This window comes from Ovis aries, chromosome 3 (genome assembly GCF_016772045.2).
Source record: "Ovis aries strain OAR_USU_Benz2616 breed Rambouillet chromosome 3, ARS-UI_Ramb_v3.0, whole genome shotgun sequence".
NCBI lineage: Eukaryota > Metazoa > Chordata > Mammalia > Artiodactyla > Bovidae > Ovis > Ovis aries.
Window position 1 is genome coordinate 626233 of NC_056056.1, and position 16264 is coordinate 642496.

The 16264-nt window shown below is 67.7% G+C and overlaps 2 protein-coding genes across 30 annotated transcripts in view; both read left to right on the plus strand.

The window, feature by feature from the left end:
* The window catches only part of EXD3 (exonuclease 3'-5' domain containing 3), a 77037-nt gene extending 67061 nt beyond the window's left edge, over window positions 1-9976 (plus strand). For 28 of the 29 annotated variants that reach the window (XM_042245318.1, XM_027966046.2, XM_042245322.1 and 25 more), the window contains 3 exons: window positions 4195-4288; window positions 5863-5901; window positions 6129-9976. In XM_042245318.1, coding sequence (XP_042101252.1) covers window positions 4195-4288; window positions 5863-5901; window positions 6129-6415 — 420 coding nt within the window. In that variant the 3' untranslated portion in view covers window positions 6416-9976. Of the gene's footprint in view, window positions 1-4194; window positions 4289-5862; window positions 5903-6128 lie in introns of those variants that run through there. The other variant, XR_006059034.2, reaches the window with a different exon arrangement.
* Window positions 9977-10836: 860 nt separating this feature from the next.
* On the plus strand, window positions 10837-13299 carry NRARP (NOTCH regulated ankyrin repeat protein). Its single transcript, XM_042245358.2, has one exon. It carries the CDS (start codon window positions 11163-11165, stop codon window positions 11505-11507), a length of 345 nt encoding a protein of 114 aa, XP_042101292.1. The 5' UTR covers window positions 10837-11162; the 3' UTR covers window positions 11508-13299.
* The last annotated feature ends 2965 nt before the right edge of the window (window positions 13300-16264 follow it).

Consider the following 16264-nt stretch of genomic DNA (forward strand, 5'->3'; position numbering starts at 1 on the left):
GCCCCAACCCGGCTCTGCCCCCTGGGGTGCCGACAGCGCTGGAGGCCGGTCCCCCACCACCCTGCCTGCGGCCCCCAAAGGGGCTTGGCCATGGCCGGGTGGGGGAGGGGCTGGGCCTGTGGGAACTGACCTCCCTGGGCCGGGGGACAGGGCAGGCATGGAGCGGCCCCGCGGGGCTGCCAGCCTGGGTCTCCAGCAACGGGGACAGAGGCGCCGGCGGGGGACTGGAGCCTGCTTCACGGGTCAGGAGAGCCCTGGCTGGGGTTTCAGACCTCCCCAAGCAGGCCCCACCCCAACCCCACACCTCCTGGGAGGCCTGGGCTGGGCCCTGCTGCCCCCACGTGTTGTGGTGGGGAAGGGGTCACCCCCCCAGTGCCTGAGGGCTCAGCCAGGGTGGTGGAGGGGCAGCAGGGTTCCCAGCCCCCAGCCCGGGGCCAGGGCTGGTCTGGAAGGAGGCGCGCAGCTCTGCCTGGGCACTCGGAGCTGACAGATGACCCAGGGCCCCTCCAGAGCCGCCGGACAGCGTGGGAGAGCGAGGTGGAGGGCAGACCCAGGCAACGCCTAATCGCTTCCTCCATCACCGCCAGTCCATCCACAGGGTGTCGGGCCCACCCCCCCCCCCCCCCCCCCCCCCCCCCCCCCCCCCCCCCGCCGAGGGGTCTTTCATACCAGCCCTTTGTCCCTGCGCCCAGCACCATTTGTTGGGGCGGCTCTGGGGGGTCATGGTGCACAAACCGGCCCAGGGGGCCCTCTGGACCCAGCGGTCTCAGGACCTCAGGCAAGGATGGGGGGTGGGGGAAGCTTGACAGGGACCAAATGGGGCCCGGAGCCTGGGAACACACTGGTGTCCTGCAGCTGAGGCCCGCTGCATCCCCAGGCCTCTGACACAAGTGAGAGGCACTTGCCAAGTGCGCGGAAAGGCATCTGCAACCCCCCGCCCCACGGGTGCTTTTCTTGCCGCGTGGTTGTGCGAAGATGATGTTTATTTTTTCTGCTTTTTTACCCTTTGCTGTAAATTTGCTCTAAACGAGTACGGAACAGGTATTGTTCTAGAGCATGTCGTAGCTTCTCAGCCCAGGCCCCCATCTTCCCTGCCTGTGGGGCCTCCAGGGCCTGGGTACCAGACTGACCTCATCTCCCATCCTGGAGGGCCTGGCTCCCGCTGGGGGTGGGCAGCGAGGCCTGTGGGGTTCGCCAGGGCACTGGACCACCGGGAGCGCAGTCCCAGCTTGCCGCTGGCAGGGCAGGGAGCCTTGCCAAGGTTCTCAGAAGTGGATCCCTCCACTAGGCTCCCAGCCTGTGGTCCTGCCCCCTCAGAAGCACTGGTTCCGTCTCACGCCCTGTGCCCTGGCGGCCCCGTGTGGCCCGCTCCAGCCCCCGACTTGGCCCAGGACTGGTGGAGGCCTAAGGGTGTTCACAGGCAGTTTGCACCAGGCTGTGTGCGGCCCGTGGCAGAGCATGGGTGAGGGGAAGGCCACTGGCACCCACGCCTGGCCTTCCCGCTGGCCTCTTCGGCTCGGCCAGGCCCTCAGTGGCAGCCCTCCCCCGGTCCTGACCCCAGCGCACCAGCCGTCCCCGCCCAGCGGCACAGCACACACCGTGGGCCCTGGCGTGTGTGTGCCCTGGGCTGGTGGGAGCAGGCATGCCTGGAGACACGTGACTCGGGGCAAACCCGGGGCCTCCCTCTCGGCAGGCGCTGCTGGATGCAGTTGCTACCCCGGCCGCTGCGGCCAGGACTCCTGGGCTCGGAGCTGAGAGCAGGCTGCTCGTGGACAGGCTCCCAGCACCTCTCCAGCCGCCCCTCCCCAGCTCTGTCTCAGAGGCTCACAGACATGCCAGGCCATCGCGGGCAGGGATGCCTCCCAAGGAAGTGGCCGGAGTAGCCCCTCACCGCCCTCCTAGGGCTGTGGAGGGCGGGCTGCCCAGCGCACCTGCCTGGCTTTGGGTCCTGGGCCACCACCAGCCCCCTGGGCCGGTCCCTGCTGGCGGCCTCACCCCGGGGAGGCAGCCTCCCTGACGGTGGGCTCCAGACCCTGCCTAGGAGGGCCTTAGTCCTACCCGGAGTCGGGCGGCTCAGTGGGCATGAGCTCCAGACAGCCTGAGCGCTGTGGGAGCCAGGCCCAGGCGGACCCCGGGACAGGGGAGTCAGGAGCCTGCCCACCCCTCCTGCCCCCACTCACCCGCCTGACCAGGCTCTAGGGGTGGAGGTCCGCCCTGCCCTCAGGCCTCCAGCCTGGATGGGGTCTCAGACACCTCTAGGGACCCAGGAGACCACACTGTCCGGGGCACCCACAGTCCCCACTGGTGTCTGACCAGATCCGCTGATGTCCAAGTCTGGGGTCTGCACAGCCCCTGCAGGGAGTGGGCCCAGCTCAGACACCACTTGCCTACGCCTGCACAGCGGGCTGAGGCCCCTGCCAGGTTGGGGTGCCTGCCCAGCGGATGGGTGACCGTGAGCAGGTTTCTCAGCCCCTGGGAAGCTCCTTCAAGAACAGGGGTTTGGAGGCTCCATCCTCCCCCATGGGGCAGGGGGACGGGCCGTCAGCCCCTGACTGGGTGGGTGCTCAGCCCCTGGCTCCGCTCTGGGTGCCGAGCAAGGGTGGCTGGACTCTTCGGGGGACAGGAGATGGACAGGGAGGCCCTGAGTACCGGCCCTCCTGCAGACGGGGACCGCAAGACAGGGCGGGCAGGCGGCTCGGAACCGGCTCTTCCAGCTGGGCGTGGTGGTGGGGGCAGGGGTGACCGCCAGGCCTGGCCGTGGGCAGCGGCCGTGGGAAAGCCGGCACCGGCGCTTCCCGAGGGTGGGGCAGGCCTTGCGGGGCACCGGGCGTTTGTCTGTGCGTGACTCAGCGTGAGCTGGCGCCCCGCCCCGGCTGCGCACTGCCGGGTCCTGGGAAGACCGCAGACCCCATCAGAGGACCCCACCCCACCGGGCTCCCGTACCTGCTGGTGCTAACCCTCTGGGGGCCCCAGGCAGCAGCCCAGCCCAGAGACCAGCTGGCCCGCCTCTTTCCAGCTCCTTCCTGGCTGGGCCTGGAGTGCCCACGGGCCTGACATGCAGCCGGGGCTCCGCCCACGCTCCTGCCCAGTCGCCCCTGGTACCTGCAACCAAAAGGGAGCAGCACCCAGGTGTCTTCCTGCGCCGGAGTCTGGCCGGGGGAGGGGAGGCCCTCCGGGGGGCTCTGGGAAATAGACCCTGCCCATCTGGCACCTGCCCACCCCTGGCTGTGATGCTCGAGGCCCAGCTCCATGATGAAAGGCTTGGGGGAAAAGAGGGCATGTGTGGGCGGGGCAGGAGCCCCCCAACCATGGCTCCAGGGGCCCCCACCACTGCCCGCCCCAGGCACTCCACCTCCAGGGCACTGACAGGGCTCACCAGGTGAGGGGGGTGCCAGGAGCACCAAACAGGAGCCCTCCCGTGGACCGGCTCAGCCCCTGGCTGACAGGGCGCCTTTGTGTGCCCGTCCGGGAGCCGGTCAGTCCCCCGCCCCCTGCCCCCCGCCCCCCGCTCTCCCGCTTGGCCCACCTTGCCTGCCCCTGGGGACCCTGTGTCTAGATCCCTGCCAGGCAGTGGCCGTAATGAAGTGATGGGCTAGCCGCATCGGGAAGCCCATCCCACCCCTGGGATGGTGAGGTCGGGGGGGCTGAGCCAAGGTCTTCACGGGAGCTCACTGCACGTCCTAGACCAGGACCCTGCGTGGCTGGGCTCCTGCCCTGCACGTACGCTGTGCCCAGCAGGCTCCAGATGGTGCCAGCCCCCGGGGGGAGGCAGGGCCAGGTGTCACAGAAGCATGGACGCCGGAATGGCCCTGGCTTGCTCCAAAGTGGGCTGAGGAGTCAGAGCAACTATAGGGCCGCCCCCCTTAACTTTCTAATGCGGGGCCTCCGTCCCTCACCAGTATTGAGCCATCGGGGCCCGGGCTTGGCGCTGGGGTTGGGGAGGACCGCTGGTTGGTGGCAGAGCCCTGCAGGGGCTCAGGAGTTGGAAGAGGCCACTCCGGGCCAGCTCAGAGCCCATGCAGTGGGGGAGGGCTCCCCGGAGGTGGTGTGCCCCGCGTCCTGTGGCGAGAGGAAGGGAGATGTCCTGTGTCTGTGAAACCCCCTGGGCTGGGCCAGAACCACAGGGAGTACAGGGCTAGGGGCGGAGGGGCTGCAAGAATGCCCCGCGGCCCCAGCGCCTCCTCTGCCCCCCAGGCCTGCAACTGTGACCAGTACCTGAAGGTCTCCAAGGACGTGATGAAGCAGCTGGTGCGGCTCAGCGTCCACCCGGGAGGCCCTGGTGGTGCCAGTGAGTGGGGCTCTGGGGTCTGTGGGCGGCAGCCCTGCCGCTGGGTGCTCCTGGGGCTGACCCACTTGGGCCACCAGGGCGGTGCCCACAGGCGGGGGGGCGCCAGGAAGGGGACTGGGGCTTCTGGCCCACGGGACCTGCAGTGCAGGCCCCCAGGGCCTCTAGGGTCGTGTCCCCTACCTTTTCCCCAGTGGGCCCTGCTCAGTCACCCCGACACACTCATGGAGTGTACCTGCACACATGCAAAGACACGCTTTCAGGCAGAGACACGCTCAGCAGCACACACGCTCACATGCCTGCCTGTGCACGCTCAGCCACGTGCACGCTTATCCCTGCCTGTGCATGCTCGGCCACGTGCACGCTCACACGCCCGCCTGTGCACGCTCATCCCTGCCTGTGCACGCTCATCCCTGCCTGTGCACGCTCGGCCACGTGCACGCTCATCCCTGCCTGTGCACACTCATGCCTGCCTGTGCACGCTTGGCCACGTGCACGCTCACACCTGCCTGCCCTTGTACCACGGGCCTCGCTGGGCAGCAGGCTGAACGTTGGGGAACCTGGGCCCCCGGGAAGGCGGGCGAGCCCCGGGTGTCCAGATCAGGGGCCCAGCCTCAGCTTCCCTGCGTGGAGGGCAGGCGGGAACGGAAGAAGGGCCTCTTGGGACAGCCTGAGGAGGGAGCCTGAGCCCAGGGCCCCTCTGCACAGTTGGTGCCCCTGGGTGCCATCTTCTCTGCTGGCCGCTCCTGCCCTGCCCGCATCCCTCGAAGTCTCAGGGCCGCCCACACAGTGGATGAGCGATGGTGATGGCCAGTGTCCAGCCCTGGGCAGCTCTCTGCTCTCTGCAGAGCGGCTGCAACTTGCTTGAGGCGGGGGGAGGGGCAGGACATGAGCAGTGGCCCCCGTAGGGGCCCCCAACACCCCAACTGGAGGTTCGCCCTGGCCCTGGGCAGTACCCCTCGGCTGTCAGCTGAGGCCTGAGGTCGTGGCCTCGCTGGGCCCCATGGAGGCAGCAGGACTGGGCGGGGGACCACCTCCATTCAGCCTCCGGCTGCAGTTCATCTGGAGCCATCTGCAGGGTGACGTTTGCCGAGCAAATTACCAGGGTCAGCGGGCCTGGGCGGCTTCTCCCACCTGCTGGCCAGTGCCCTCTGCGGGGGTGGGGCCTCCCACGGGGTCTCTCCTGCACCCGGAGCCCCCACGGTCCCCTGGGCCTCTGCCCACCCCGCCCTGCCCCATGCTGGTTGGTTGCGAAACGCGCTCCTTGGCAGTGGGCTTATCTGCTCATCGCCACAGATGGGCCGCCCCCGCGCCGCCCGGCCCGCGGCTCTCAGGCCCCCAAGTGCCCTAATCAGCCGATCTTGTGCCCAGAACTTGTTTCCCAAGGACCTTTGAGCCCCAAGAATGTCCCAAGGTGTGAGTTCCCATGGGAGGGAACTGGGCTGGCACAGAGCATCTTGGCCCCCTGCCCTTTGCCCTCTCCCTGCAGGGTGGGGGCTGAGCACTCGGGGGTGCCTTCTGGGTGCTGGGGCCCCCCGCCCTTCCCTGGGACTGACCCTGATTTCCTTGACTGACAGGCACTGAGGGCCCCCACAGCGATGGTGAGCAGGAGGCAGGTGAGCCCTGAGCCACCCACCAGGGACACGAGGGGTCCCCGGCATCTGGAGCCCCGGGATGGGGGGAGGGAATGGGCCTGTGCCCCACGGGGAGGGCCAGGAAGGAAGAGGCCAGTCCCCCGTGACCCAGAGGGTTCCTAGTAGGAGAGGCAGGGGGCGGGCGAACAGAGTGGGATGGGGGCCGCCTGCCTGCGGGCAGGGCTCAGGGTGGCCGCTTCCATGTCCAGGCTCAGCCCCGGAGGAGGCCCCCGGGGGCTGCTCCTATGACCCCCCTTGCCGCTGGCTGGAGGACGCAGATCTGCAGACCCGAGTGCCAGCCACGCTGGCCAATGGCACCCAGCTGCAGCTGGCGGGCGTCCCGGCAGGCGTGCTTCGGCGGCCCGGGCTGCGGCATTTCTACTGCTGCACCGGCTGCGGCAAAGTCTTCTGGGAAGGTTCCCACCTGGCCCGAGTCACCAGCAACTTCCGAGAGGTCCTGGAGGGCGCCCCCCGCCCAGCCAGCGGCCCCTCCTGAGAGCGGGGCCCGACGCCTGGAGTAAACATGGCAGACGCTGCACAGCTGGTGGCCGCGGGCTCCTTCCTCTGGTCTCCGCTCACCCCTGCCCCGCGCTCGCCAGCCCCTCGCAGCCTGAGCGCTGGACCCAGGCGGCCCCCCAAACCTGCTGGAGCTCAGTGGGTGGGAGGTGGGGGTTCCCCCACTGCGCTGTGACCGTTTCTGTCGCCCCCTCCACCACGCATCCCCCAGGATGAGGGCCAGGCCCCCAGGTCCTGGGACAGGGTCTTCCCTGGTTTCCCCCAGCGAAGCTGGCCGTAGCTCCCCTGGGACTTCAGACTCTTGCAAGCACAGGAGGGGGTCCTGGGGGACAGAAAGGCCCCCGCCCAGCCAGGCCGTGACCCTGCGGGGCCTCAGCCGTCGGGCTGGGCAGCCCCCGCTCGGGTCTTTGCCATGTAGAAGGCCCTGAACACGCGTGCGTCGGAGCCTCGTCATCACAAGGCAGGAAGTATCTGCGCTCTCGCCCAGGGAGACACAGGCTCAGACCCTGCGCTAATCCCCTGGGGGCCCGGGGTGGGCACCCGGGGGGTCTCCTGCGAGCAGCAGGCCTGGGACCAGACCACCGCCTGCCCTCGCCTGCCTCCCCCTGGCTCAGCCCCAGGAATGCGCACCCACCCTGGCCCACATCCCTTTCCTGTCCTTCCTGCCCAGAGCGGAAACCAGCGCAGATTTGGCTGCAGGGCTGGGCGTCTGCACCCTCTGCCCCGCCCCGTGTTCCTGACCACGCCAGGGATGGCTGTGGCCTCTGAGCCCCCTGGGGTGTAGCCCCCGCCATGTGCCGGGCACAGACTCACTCAGCCCCCCAGCAACGCTGGGCCTCGCTGGGCCAGGGCACACTCCACAGATGGGACGGGCCACCCAGGGGCGAGGGCGGTGTGCGGGGCCGTTCTGCCCACCTGGCTCTCGTCTCCCCTGAGGTCACAGGGCCTGGGCTGGACATGGGTGCCAGGGTGAACGGGCCCCCACGGGGGCAGAGACCCTCTGCAGCTGGGGTCCTGCTTCCAGGAGCAGAACCTCCGGCCCCATGTCCTGTCCTGGGACAGCGGCCTCGACCACTCCTCCCCCACAGGATTAAGAGGAAGCCGGGGGGGGGGGGGGGGGGGGGAGGGCAGGGGGGAGGGGGTGTCCCAGCCAGCTGCGTCCTGGGGACTCTGCCCTGACTCGCAGCCCCGGACAGAGGCCACGGCCACAGGCTCAGGGCTGGGCCATGTCCCTCCAGGCCCTCAGACGCATCTGCCCCAGCCCCACTCAGCACTCCACGAAGAGGACAGGACAGCTGAGCACGACCCGGTCCTCAGGCCGCACGGCCCCGCCAGGCCTGCCTCCCGCTGCCAGGCTGGCTGCCGTCCGTCTGGGGGCTCATAGGCTCACTGCTAGCCCGTCCAAGCCCCGGCCCCCTCCCCGGTCCTCGTCCTGCGGGAAGCATCCTCCACGCCCTGTGACCGGCCGGGCCCACTTTGGGCTAGGGGTCAGAGGCCGGGCCGGCAGGGTGGGCTGTGCCCGGGTGCCAGGCCGCGGGGACTGTCTGCCGCAGTTCCTGCCCCGGGCTCCTTCCTCCGCGGCCGCTGGCCCGGGGCTGGTGTTTGTTATTTGATCTCTATCCTCGCGCCCTTCTACCAGGTGTCTGGGCTGCTGGGAAGAAACGCTCTCCTCTTTCCCACGCTCCCCGACACATTTTAATGAATTAGCTGGAGGCCCCGCCCCGCGGCCCGAGGCCCGCTCAGCCTCCCTCCCCTGCCGAGCGCATTAAGGTGGCCGCGGCCTCCCGGCCAGCGCCCCTTCCGCACGGTCCTCCCCGCCGCCCCACCCAGCCCTCCCCAGCCGAGGGGCTTCCCAGCACCCACTGTTCTGAGCCTCTAAAGGAAAGGGGTCCCTGGGGGAGGAGGCCACCCTCTCCAACCCTGGACTCCTGGGGTCACACCCCCGGGCCAGCTCCCAAGAGGACGTCGGTCCAGCCTTCTGGTCAGCGTTGGGCCTGTCGCCCCAGATCCGAGGTTGAGGGCTTCTTCCCAGCCGGTGAGCCTCTTGCCTATTTGTGGAAGCGACGACATCTCCAAGGAATGTCATGGACACTGGGGGCTTCTCTGAGCCCCAGGACAGGGCCTGGCGGGGTCCCCAACCCCCGCCTCCCCGCCCAGCACATCATTCGGAACAAATGTCCTCCTTTTGGACCCGTCCTTCAGCAAACATCAGGAAGTGCTTCCGGGGGCCAGCGCCCCCACGCCCCTCTCAGGTCCTGTCCTCGGACGGGCAGCTCTGGGCACATGGTGTGTGGACCACGGCCACCCCGGGCACAGTTCCCCTCTGCCACGGAGAAGCAGGGGCCATGGGCTCCCCGCGGACAGGGTGGCCATCACCCCAGCCCCACAAACGAGCAGAGGGCTGGGGGTCGTGTGATCGTAGGGCTACACCTGTCTGACCCACGCTGAGGCCGGGGCGGGGTGGGGGTGGGGGTCTGGCAGTGACCCCAGGCTGGGCTCCCGTGGCCTCTCTGGCCACACCGTCCCTGCCCGGGGGCACCGAGCTGACAATTTCATGCCCCGAGGTGGTGGCCTCACGTTCCCACACTGAGCTCACAGGGCCCCTTTGTCTGCCGCCCGCTGCGGGTGTCAATGGGACTTTTCTCCCAGGCTCTGCTCCCGGGCCCAGCGGGGTCTCCAGACGCTCTTCTCCAGGCCAGGGGGGCCTGAGCCCCCCACCTGGGTGGGGCCTCGCTCTGTGAACCCACCACCTTCTGGGGATGGGCCTGGGCACAGCCGAGCAGGCAGATACACAAAAAACACAGACGCAACCAGCAGGAGGTCCTGCCTGCAGAGTGGCGGCCCCTCCGTGCTGCAGGGTTACCCCTCCCCACTCCGGAGGCGAATATGGGCCTGAGTACACAGAGCCCAGCGCCTCCCTCCCAACCACAGCTTGTCTCTGGGGCTGGCGGGGAGGGCAGCTGGAAGTGGACAGGGACCCCCACTCTCAAGGTGGTCAGCTCAGCAGCCACTGACCCCAGGCCCCCTTAGTGGGCCCAGGGACGTGTCTCTGCAGGATAAGTGGGCAAAGGAGGGGCTCCCCCAAAGCAGCAGCACCCCAGTCATGCCAGGGCCAGGCTGAGTACAGGGCCTGGGCTGGGTCTGTGCTCAGCTCAAGGCATAACCACCTGTGTAGTGGGGAGCACAGCTGAGCAGAGGGGCTGGACCACCAGCCTCGGGAAGAGCAGGGCACGGGGCCTGGGCGGCTCTGGCTACCAGAAGGACCCCAGGCAGGGGCAGCCGCCTCACCCACGTGGGTCTCCAGGCCTAGGGGACATGGGACAGACACCCACCGAGTTCACCACCAAACAGGGCCTAACAGGGTGGTCTCCCCAGCTGCCTCCCAGGAATCCCAAGTGGCCTCTGACTGCCCCAGGCCGACTGCTCTGAGGCTCATCCCTCCTTAATTTCCAACGACCACAGCAGAGCTATAAACTGAAATTCTAATGAGGGAATTTGGCGGCAGTGTTAGTGCCTGTCAATAAAAAGCGGGTTTACTGTTTGGAAGTGAGTCATTTCAGAGTTCCCTTTCAGCGCAGCATTGGCACCTTACCTGGGACTGCTCACCTGGCCAGGCCTCACCCGGCCCAGTTCCTGCGGATGGGGTGGCCCGCGAGAGGAGGTAGGCCCCTCTACGGCAGTGTAGCTGACTGCCAGGCCGACCCCAGCCCAGGGGCCACAGACCCGTTTCTTCTGGGGCAGGGCTGAGAAAACCTCAGGGCCTGGCTCCTCTTGCCAGTCAAGTTAGGGAGCTAACGGGGTGACCGAGGCCCCCAGGGGAGCGGTTCTCCAGCGGAAAGGCCCCGCGTGGCTGAGGTCACAGTCCCGAGGTGTCCTGGAGTTGTCTCCCTGGGGGAAATGTGTCCTACGGGCCGAGCTGGGCAGGTCTCATCCCTGCGAGCGCCTGGGGTGCTGGGGGCGCGGAGGGTCCGCGGCCAGCACTCCAGGAGCGGGGAGCGAGACTGGGGGTCTCTAGCCGAGCCCTGCGCTCCCCCGCCCCCGTCCGAGATGCCAGCAAAGACCCAACCAGAGGAGGCGGCCCTCGCGCCCCTCGGGGTCGCGCCCGGCCCCGGGCTGGGCCTGGCCTGTTCGCGCGCGGACCTTGGAATTCCCCGGGTGGCTGGAGGGGGCGTGGGCGGGGCGGCGGCGGGGACGCGGACCCCCGCCCACCCGCGGCCACCTGGCTCCCAGCCCCGCGCCACCGGCGGCCAGCGCCCCCTGCCGCGCGGCCGCCCCGCCGGACACGCCCCTCGCGGCCCCGCCCCGCGCGGGCGCTGCCCAATGGGCGGGCGGCGGGCGCGCGCGTCACGGGCGCCCATTGTCAGGCGAGTATAAGGAAGGTGAACGGCGCCCGGGCGCGGCGGGCGGGCGAGTGCAGCGGCGCCTGGCGAGGCGCGTGCAGCCGCAGCCCGAGAGCGCAGGGACCGGGAACGCGGCGCCGCTGCCCCGGCCCGGCCGGCCCCGCGAGCGCAGCGCCCGCCCCCGTCGCCCGTCCGCCGGGCGCGGCTGGATGTGGCGGGGGTCCCGAGGCGCCGGCCCCCGGCCCCCAGCGCCCGGAGCGCCCAGGGGTGGCGTGCGGGGCCCGGGGGCGCCGCGCCTTCCATGCGCCGAGGCGCGCCCCGAGGCAGCCGGGGGCCCGCGCCGAAGCCGCCGCCCGCGCTGAGCCGCGGCCCGCGCCCGGCGGCAGCATGAGCCAAGCCGAGCTGTCCACCTGCTCGGCGCCGCAGACGCAGCGCATCTTCCAGGAGGCCGTGCGCAAGGGCAACACGCAGGAGCTGCAGTCGCTGCTGCAAAGCATGACCAGCTGCGAGTTCAACGTGAACTCGTTCGGGCCCGAGGGCCAGACCGCGCTGCACCAGTCGGTCATCGACGGCAACCTGGAGCTGGTGAAGCTGCTGGTCAAGTTCGGCGCGGACGTCCGCCTGGCGAACCGCGACGGCTGGAGCGCGCTGCACATCGCCGCGTTCGGCGGCCGCCAGGACATCGCGCTCTATCTCATCACCAAGGCCAAGTACGCGGGCGGAGGCCGGTGATGCCGGCCCAGACCCCGGCCCGCACGCGGGCCCCGCGCGTCCTCCGTGCTGTACCTTCCCGCCAACTACCTCGGTGTGCGCCCGGCCCTCGGCGCCCGCGGCCACCACGAGTCCGGCGCGCACGTCCGTGCCCACGGGGGCCGCGCCCGCCCGCCCGCCCGCGGCCGGGGGCCAGGGCCGCCTCCCCCCGCGGGCACCGGGGACCGGCCGGGGCGCTTCCCACGGCCCCGCCCGCCGCCGCGCGGGTGGGGGAGGAGCGCGGGCCCCAGCCCCTTTGAAATTTGAGTCTCGCCACCAGCAAGTTCGGAATCCCGAGACACCGGATCCTCCTGCTCGAAATGTTTTCTCCTGAAGGTGGAAGGACCCGTGGCCGACGCGCGACGGAGGAGACGCTCTGCGGTTCCCGTGGGCTCCAAACTATTTATCACGTGTGTGCATATTTGTGGGTGATGTTTGTGCGCCTGAATTTTGTGTTTGGAAAATATTGTGCGTGGTCAATGTGGTTAAGGGGGGGGTGGGCGGGGAGATGTACTTTTTTTTTTTTAGTCTTAAAACTAAAAACTTGAGTTTTGTCATTTCTTGGTTGCACTGAAAATACCGCCCAGCCTGATGGTTCCCCCGCGCTGCTCCGTCCCCTCCGGCTTCTCCCCCTCCGCTCCTCTCCTCCGCCCGCCCCGCCTTCCCCTCTCACACACACGATTCCGCGTGAGTTTTGGAAGCCCCGGGCCCCCCTCCGCCTTCTCCGGTGAGAGGCCGCCAGCCGCCAAGCCCGCCGGTTTTCAGAGCTCCCGTGGGAGCCTGGGTGCTCGGGTGTGGCGGTGACGGAGGTGGGGATCAAGCCTTTCTAGTTAGTTCTATTATAGTTAACAGTCGATTGCACACTTTTTTAAAAAAAGTAAATGGATTTGCCACAATTAAATGTCATAACATTTATGACAATATAAAATATTAACATATTTTAAGCCAAGTTTTAGGTGTATTTTTTAAATCTTGGTTATAGACCCAATTTTAAAGGGCGTTGTATCCAGCGTTGTGAAGGCAACTGTACCCATATTTATATTTTTATAAAATGCCTATAAGACTGTGAATCTCTTGTGCTACTTGCCGAGTGAGCTGAAGGGCCGCTTTACCCCCTCTTCAGTCTCCCAGAGCTTCCAGGACCCGATTCGAATCCGAAAGCCCTGCCAGGCGGGAGGGGCCGCGCGAGGACCCAGGCCGGAGGCCGTCCCTCTGCGTCACTCTTCGTCCCGAAAGGCGCCCTTCCTGGTCTCCGAGGTTCCAATTTTCTATGCAACCCCACACCCCTTGTTGTTTTGATCCTGAGAAATAAAAGGGAGGCTGAATTATTCAAATTTAAATGAGGCTTCCCCAGGGTAGAAGTGCTGCTGACCCTTCGTGCAAAAATGGGGAGCACTTGAGGACACAGGTGGGTGGAGGCCCTTTGTGCGTGGCTGGTCAGATTTGGGCAGTCATCTGTGGCTTTTTATAAAACCTTGTGTGAGAAGAATATATTGATAATGTCAGTGAAAAGCAGACATTGAAATTGAGGCACAGATTACTCCAAAAGGAGTTTTTCTGTATATTTTTTTCTAGATGCAAATACCTTAATTATGTTAATTAATGTTAAGACTTTCTAGGCTTACGTGGAAGCTGTGTATGGGTCCCGGTGTGATCACTTCTAACTGGATGAAGTCTGCAGCACATTCCTGAGTGTACGATATAGACTTGTAGCCCAGCATGAAAAATTTATAAATAAATAAATTTTTCATTGACGTTTTTATATTAAAAAGAAGTCTGTTGGTTCTTGGGCTTGGCACGGAGTGAGAGTCAGGCTGCGACGTGCTGTTCGCAGTGACGACCGCGTGGTGCTTGGCTTGTCTCCACCGCCGGACGGAGCCTGGGAAGCTGGCTCTGGGCTCAGCCCTGAGGCACCGCAGTGGCCACGCACAGGGCTTGTGAGGACCCCGCCTGCCCACCTTCTTCCAGCCGCAGGAGCACCCCAGGGCGCCCAGAGCCGCTTCCTCTGCTCCTGGCAAAGCAGCCAAAGCCTCCCTTTGGGAGTTCTGCTTGAAACTCCCCCCCACCCACCCCCAAAGCCAGCCTGCCAAGGCGCCTCTTGTCTCCTCGCCCCCAGCTACTGTGGGTTTCTGCTGGACCACCTGCTGCACAGAAAGGGTACCCTTTAAATGTGGGGGAGCTTCTGATGACTGTAAGGCCCCTTCTTCCCCTCTGGCCCTAGTGCCTCCTGAGAGTTAAGGCCAGCATGCCCCAAGCAGCCACTCCCCCAGGGCACAGACCCGGAAGGCAACTCTGGTCCACCCCTGGGGCTGGTATAGGAGGGGCTTCAAGGGACGGACAGCCACCCCCTACTCCCCCAGCCCTCCTCCCCCTGCAAGAGCAGCCTGCCCAGAGGGGATTGAGAGAGCCAGGCCTCGAAGTTTTAACTTGGCTGCCACTCGGGAGTCACAAGGAGACTTGTTCTTGTAAATCTTTCAGACATCCCTTCTAGAAGCCTGAGGGCGTTGGCTTCCCCTCAGGAGGGTTACAGCTTCCCCTCAGGAGGGTTACAGCCACATTTTGTTCCCAAGACACAAAGACGCATTGTCATTCCCCTGTTCCTACTTTGCACCTCCAGCTCTGTTCTGCCCTGAGGATTTCCCAAGGGAATTTTCAGTTGGTTAAACAGACATTCGTGGACCCCCGGCTGGTGTTGGGCCGATGGGCCGGCTCCCTCCTAAGACACCACAGAGACGACGGAATATTTGACGCAAATGAGCCCCCAGGGGAGGTGGTGTCCACCTAGCCGCTCAGGCCCAGTGAGATGGTCTGTCCTGGGGGGAGGGGTGCCTGGCCCCAAAGGAAAAGGTGCTGCAAGAATTTGGACACTGTTGGGGCGTCCGGCCTGGGCACTACCTGGCCACCCAAGTGGCTGGAACACGTCTCCACTTCCCACGCTGACACCACAGGAGAGAGTCAAAACTATCAACAATCGAAGAGAGGGCGCAGGCCCCTGACGCGGGCCCCCAGCTGAGGGGTCAAGGGCCGGGCGCTCACTGCGGGGCGTTGGCCAGCGCTTCACCTGGGGTCCCCACCACCCCGCCTCAGGCTTCAGATGCGGGAACAGCTCTTTAAGCCTCTTGGTGGCCCGGGTGACAAAGAGGTGCAGTGAGCCCCCCCCCCCCCCCCGCCCGGCCTCCAGGATCCCACGGTGTGTGCGAGGTGTGTGCGAGCAGGCCAGGCCTCCCGGAGTGGCTGCCGTGGAGGAGGCAGGCAGACCAGCGACCAAGGGCAGGGCCGGAGCCCTTCTCCCGGCCAGGACTGCTGGCAGCTCCTGGCGACTGTCAGGCTCTCTGACCTAAGCCCGGCGGAACTCAGGAAGTGTTTACTGTTGGAGGGGATGCCAGAGAGACCAGGAAATGCAGGCAAATGGTCAGCCAGAAAGAGTGATGTCCAAAGCCAGTGGGCGTGGGAGCCAGGAGAGAGCCGGCCAGAGCTGAGAGCCGAAGCAGCGGGTGAGCAGGGCGAGGGGGCCGGCGGCCCTCCGGCTCTGCCCCGCAAAGGCCCTGCGGTCAGCACAGGGCGCTCAGCTCTGACCTGCCGGAGGCAAGTGCCTCCTCGGGCCGCATGGAGCCTGACGGAGGAGGCCGGCCTACACCCGGCTTGCCAGGCTCTGGGGGCAACTGAGAAACAAAGCCCGGGGCCAGAGTCTGCCGGCGCGGCCCCGGGAGGTCTGGGAACCGCCGCGGGCTCCGCCCGAGAACTCCCGGGCACCCCCTCCCGGGGCTCCTGGGTTTGGGGAGGCCCCTCCCGCCCCGCCCCGCCGCGGCGGGCCCGGGCTCCCCTCCTCTCTGCCCGGCGCATTCTTCTGCTTGGCTGTACGTCGGGTCGTCGCGGCTCGCGTCCGTCTGTCGATCTTTCTTCTCGCGCCCCCTCCAAAGCCGCGGGCCCCATTCATTCGCGAGGCCTCTGCCCTTTCCTGCGCGCGGGTCCGCTCGGCGAGCAGCTGCTATGCTAATGAGGAGGGGGCGGGGCGGCGGGGAGCGGGACGGGGGCACCCGCGGGGGGCCGGCGCGGCGAGGCAGTGGGGGGCGGCCGGGGGGCGGCCGGGGGGCGGCGGCGGGCGCTCCCAGACGCCCGGTCTCTGCGTTCAGAACCCGCGGGGGCGCCCGCCCCGCGCACCCACTCGCGGGCCGAGGCGTGCGCGCGGTAGAGAGCAGCTGTCGTCTTGCTCTGGGGTCGCGGCCTGGGGAGGCCGGCTGCTTCTGGCCGACGGCCCCGCTGCCCCCGCGCCCACCGGTGCGCCCCTCGCAGGCGGGGGACTGGGCCGGACGCGGAGCCCGACGGCCCCGCTGCCCCCCCGGCCCGGGTGGTTGGATGCGGGCCCTCCCGAGGCGGTGCCCCGGGGCCCGGGTCGCGGCGAGAGGGGACGGGGCGAGACGGCCGGAGGGGACGCGCGGCGTCCGAGGGGCGACGACGGCTGGAAGCGAGTGGCCTCTGAAGCCGGCTCTCGGGGCCGGGGCGAAGCCGCCGCCGGCCGGGCGCCCACGAGCGCGGCCGGCGAGCAGCACCCAAGGCCCGGCTCGGACCCGGGCGGGGAGGCCGGCGGCGCGGGCTGTGCTGCCGCCTCGCGGCCGCCGCGGACACTGCGCCAGGGGCCGGGGCTCCCGGGCCGCGCAACCCCGCCTGCCGCGGACCCGGCCCGGGGGTCCCCCGCGCACCCGCGACCTCGTCTTCTCCGAGGGGCCCGGGGCAGCTCC

What these genes read in the sequence shown, in the direction of transcription:
- NRARP (XM_042245358.2), top strand. Translation starts at nt 11,163, where the DNA reads ATGAGCCAAGCCGAGCTGTCCACCTGCTCGGCGCCGCAGACGCAGCGC.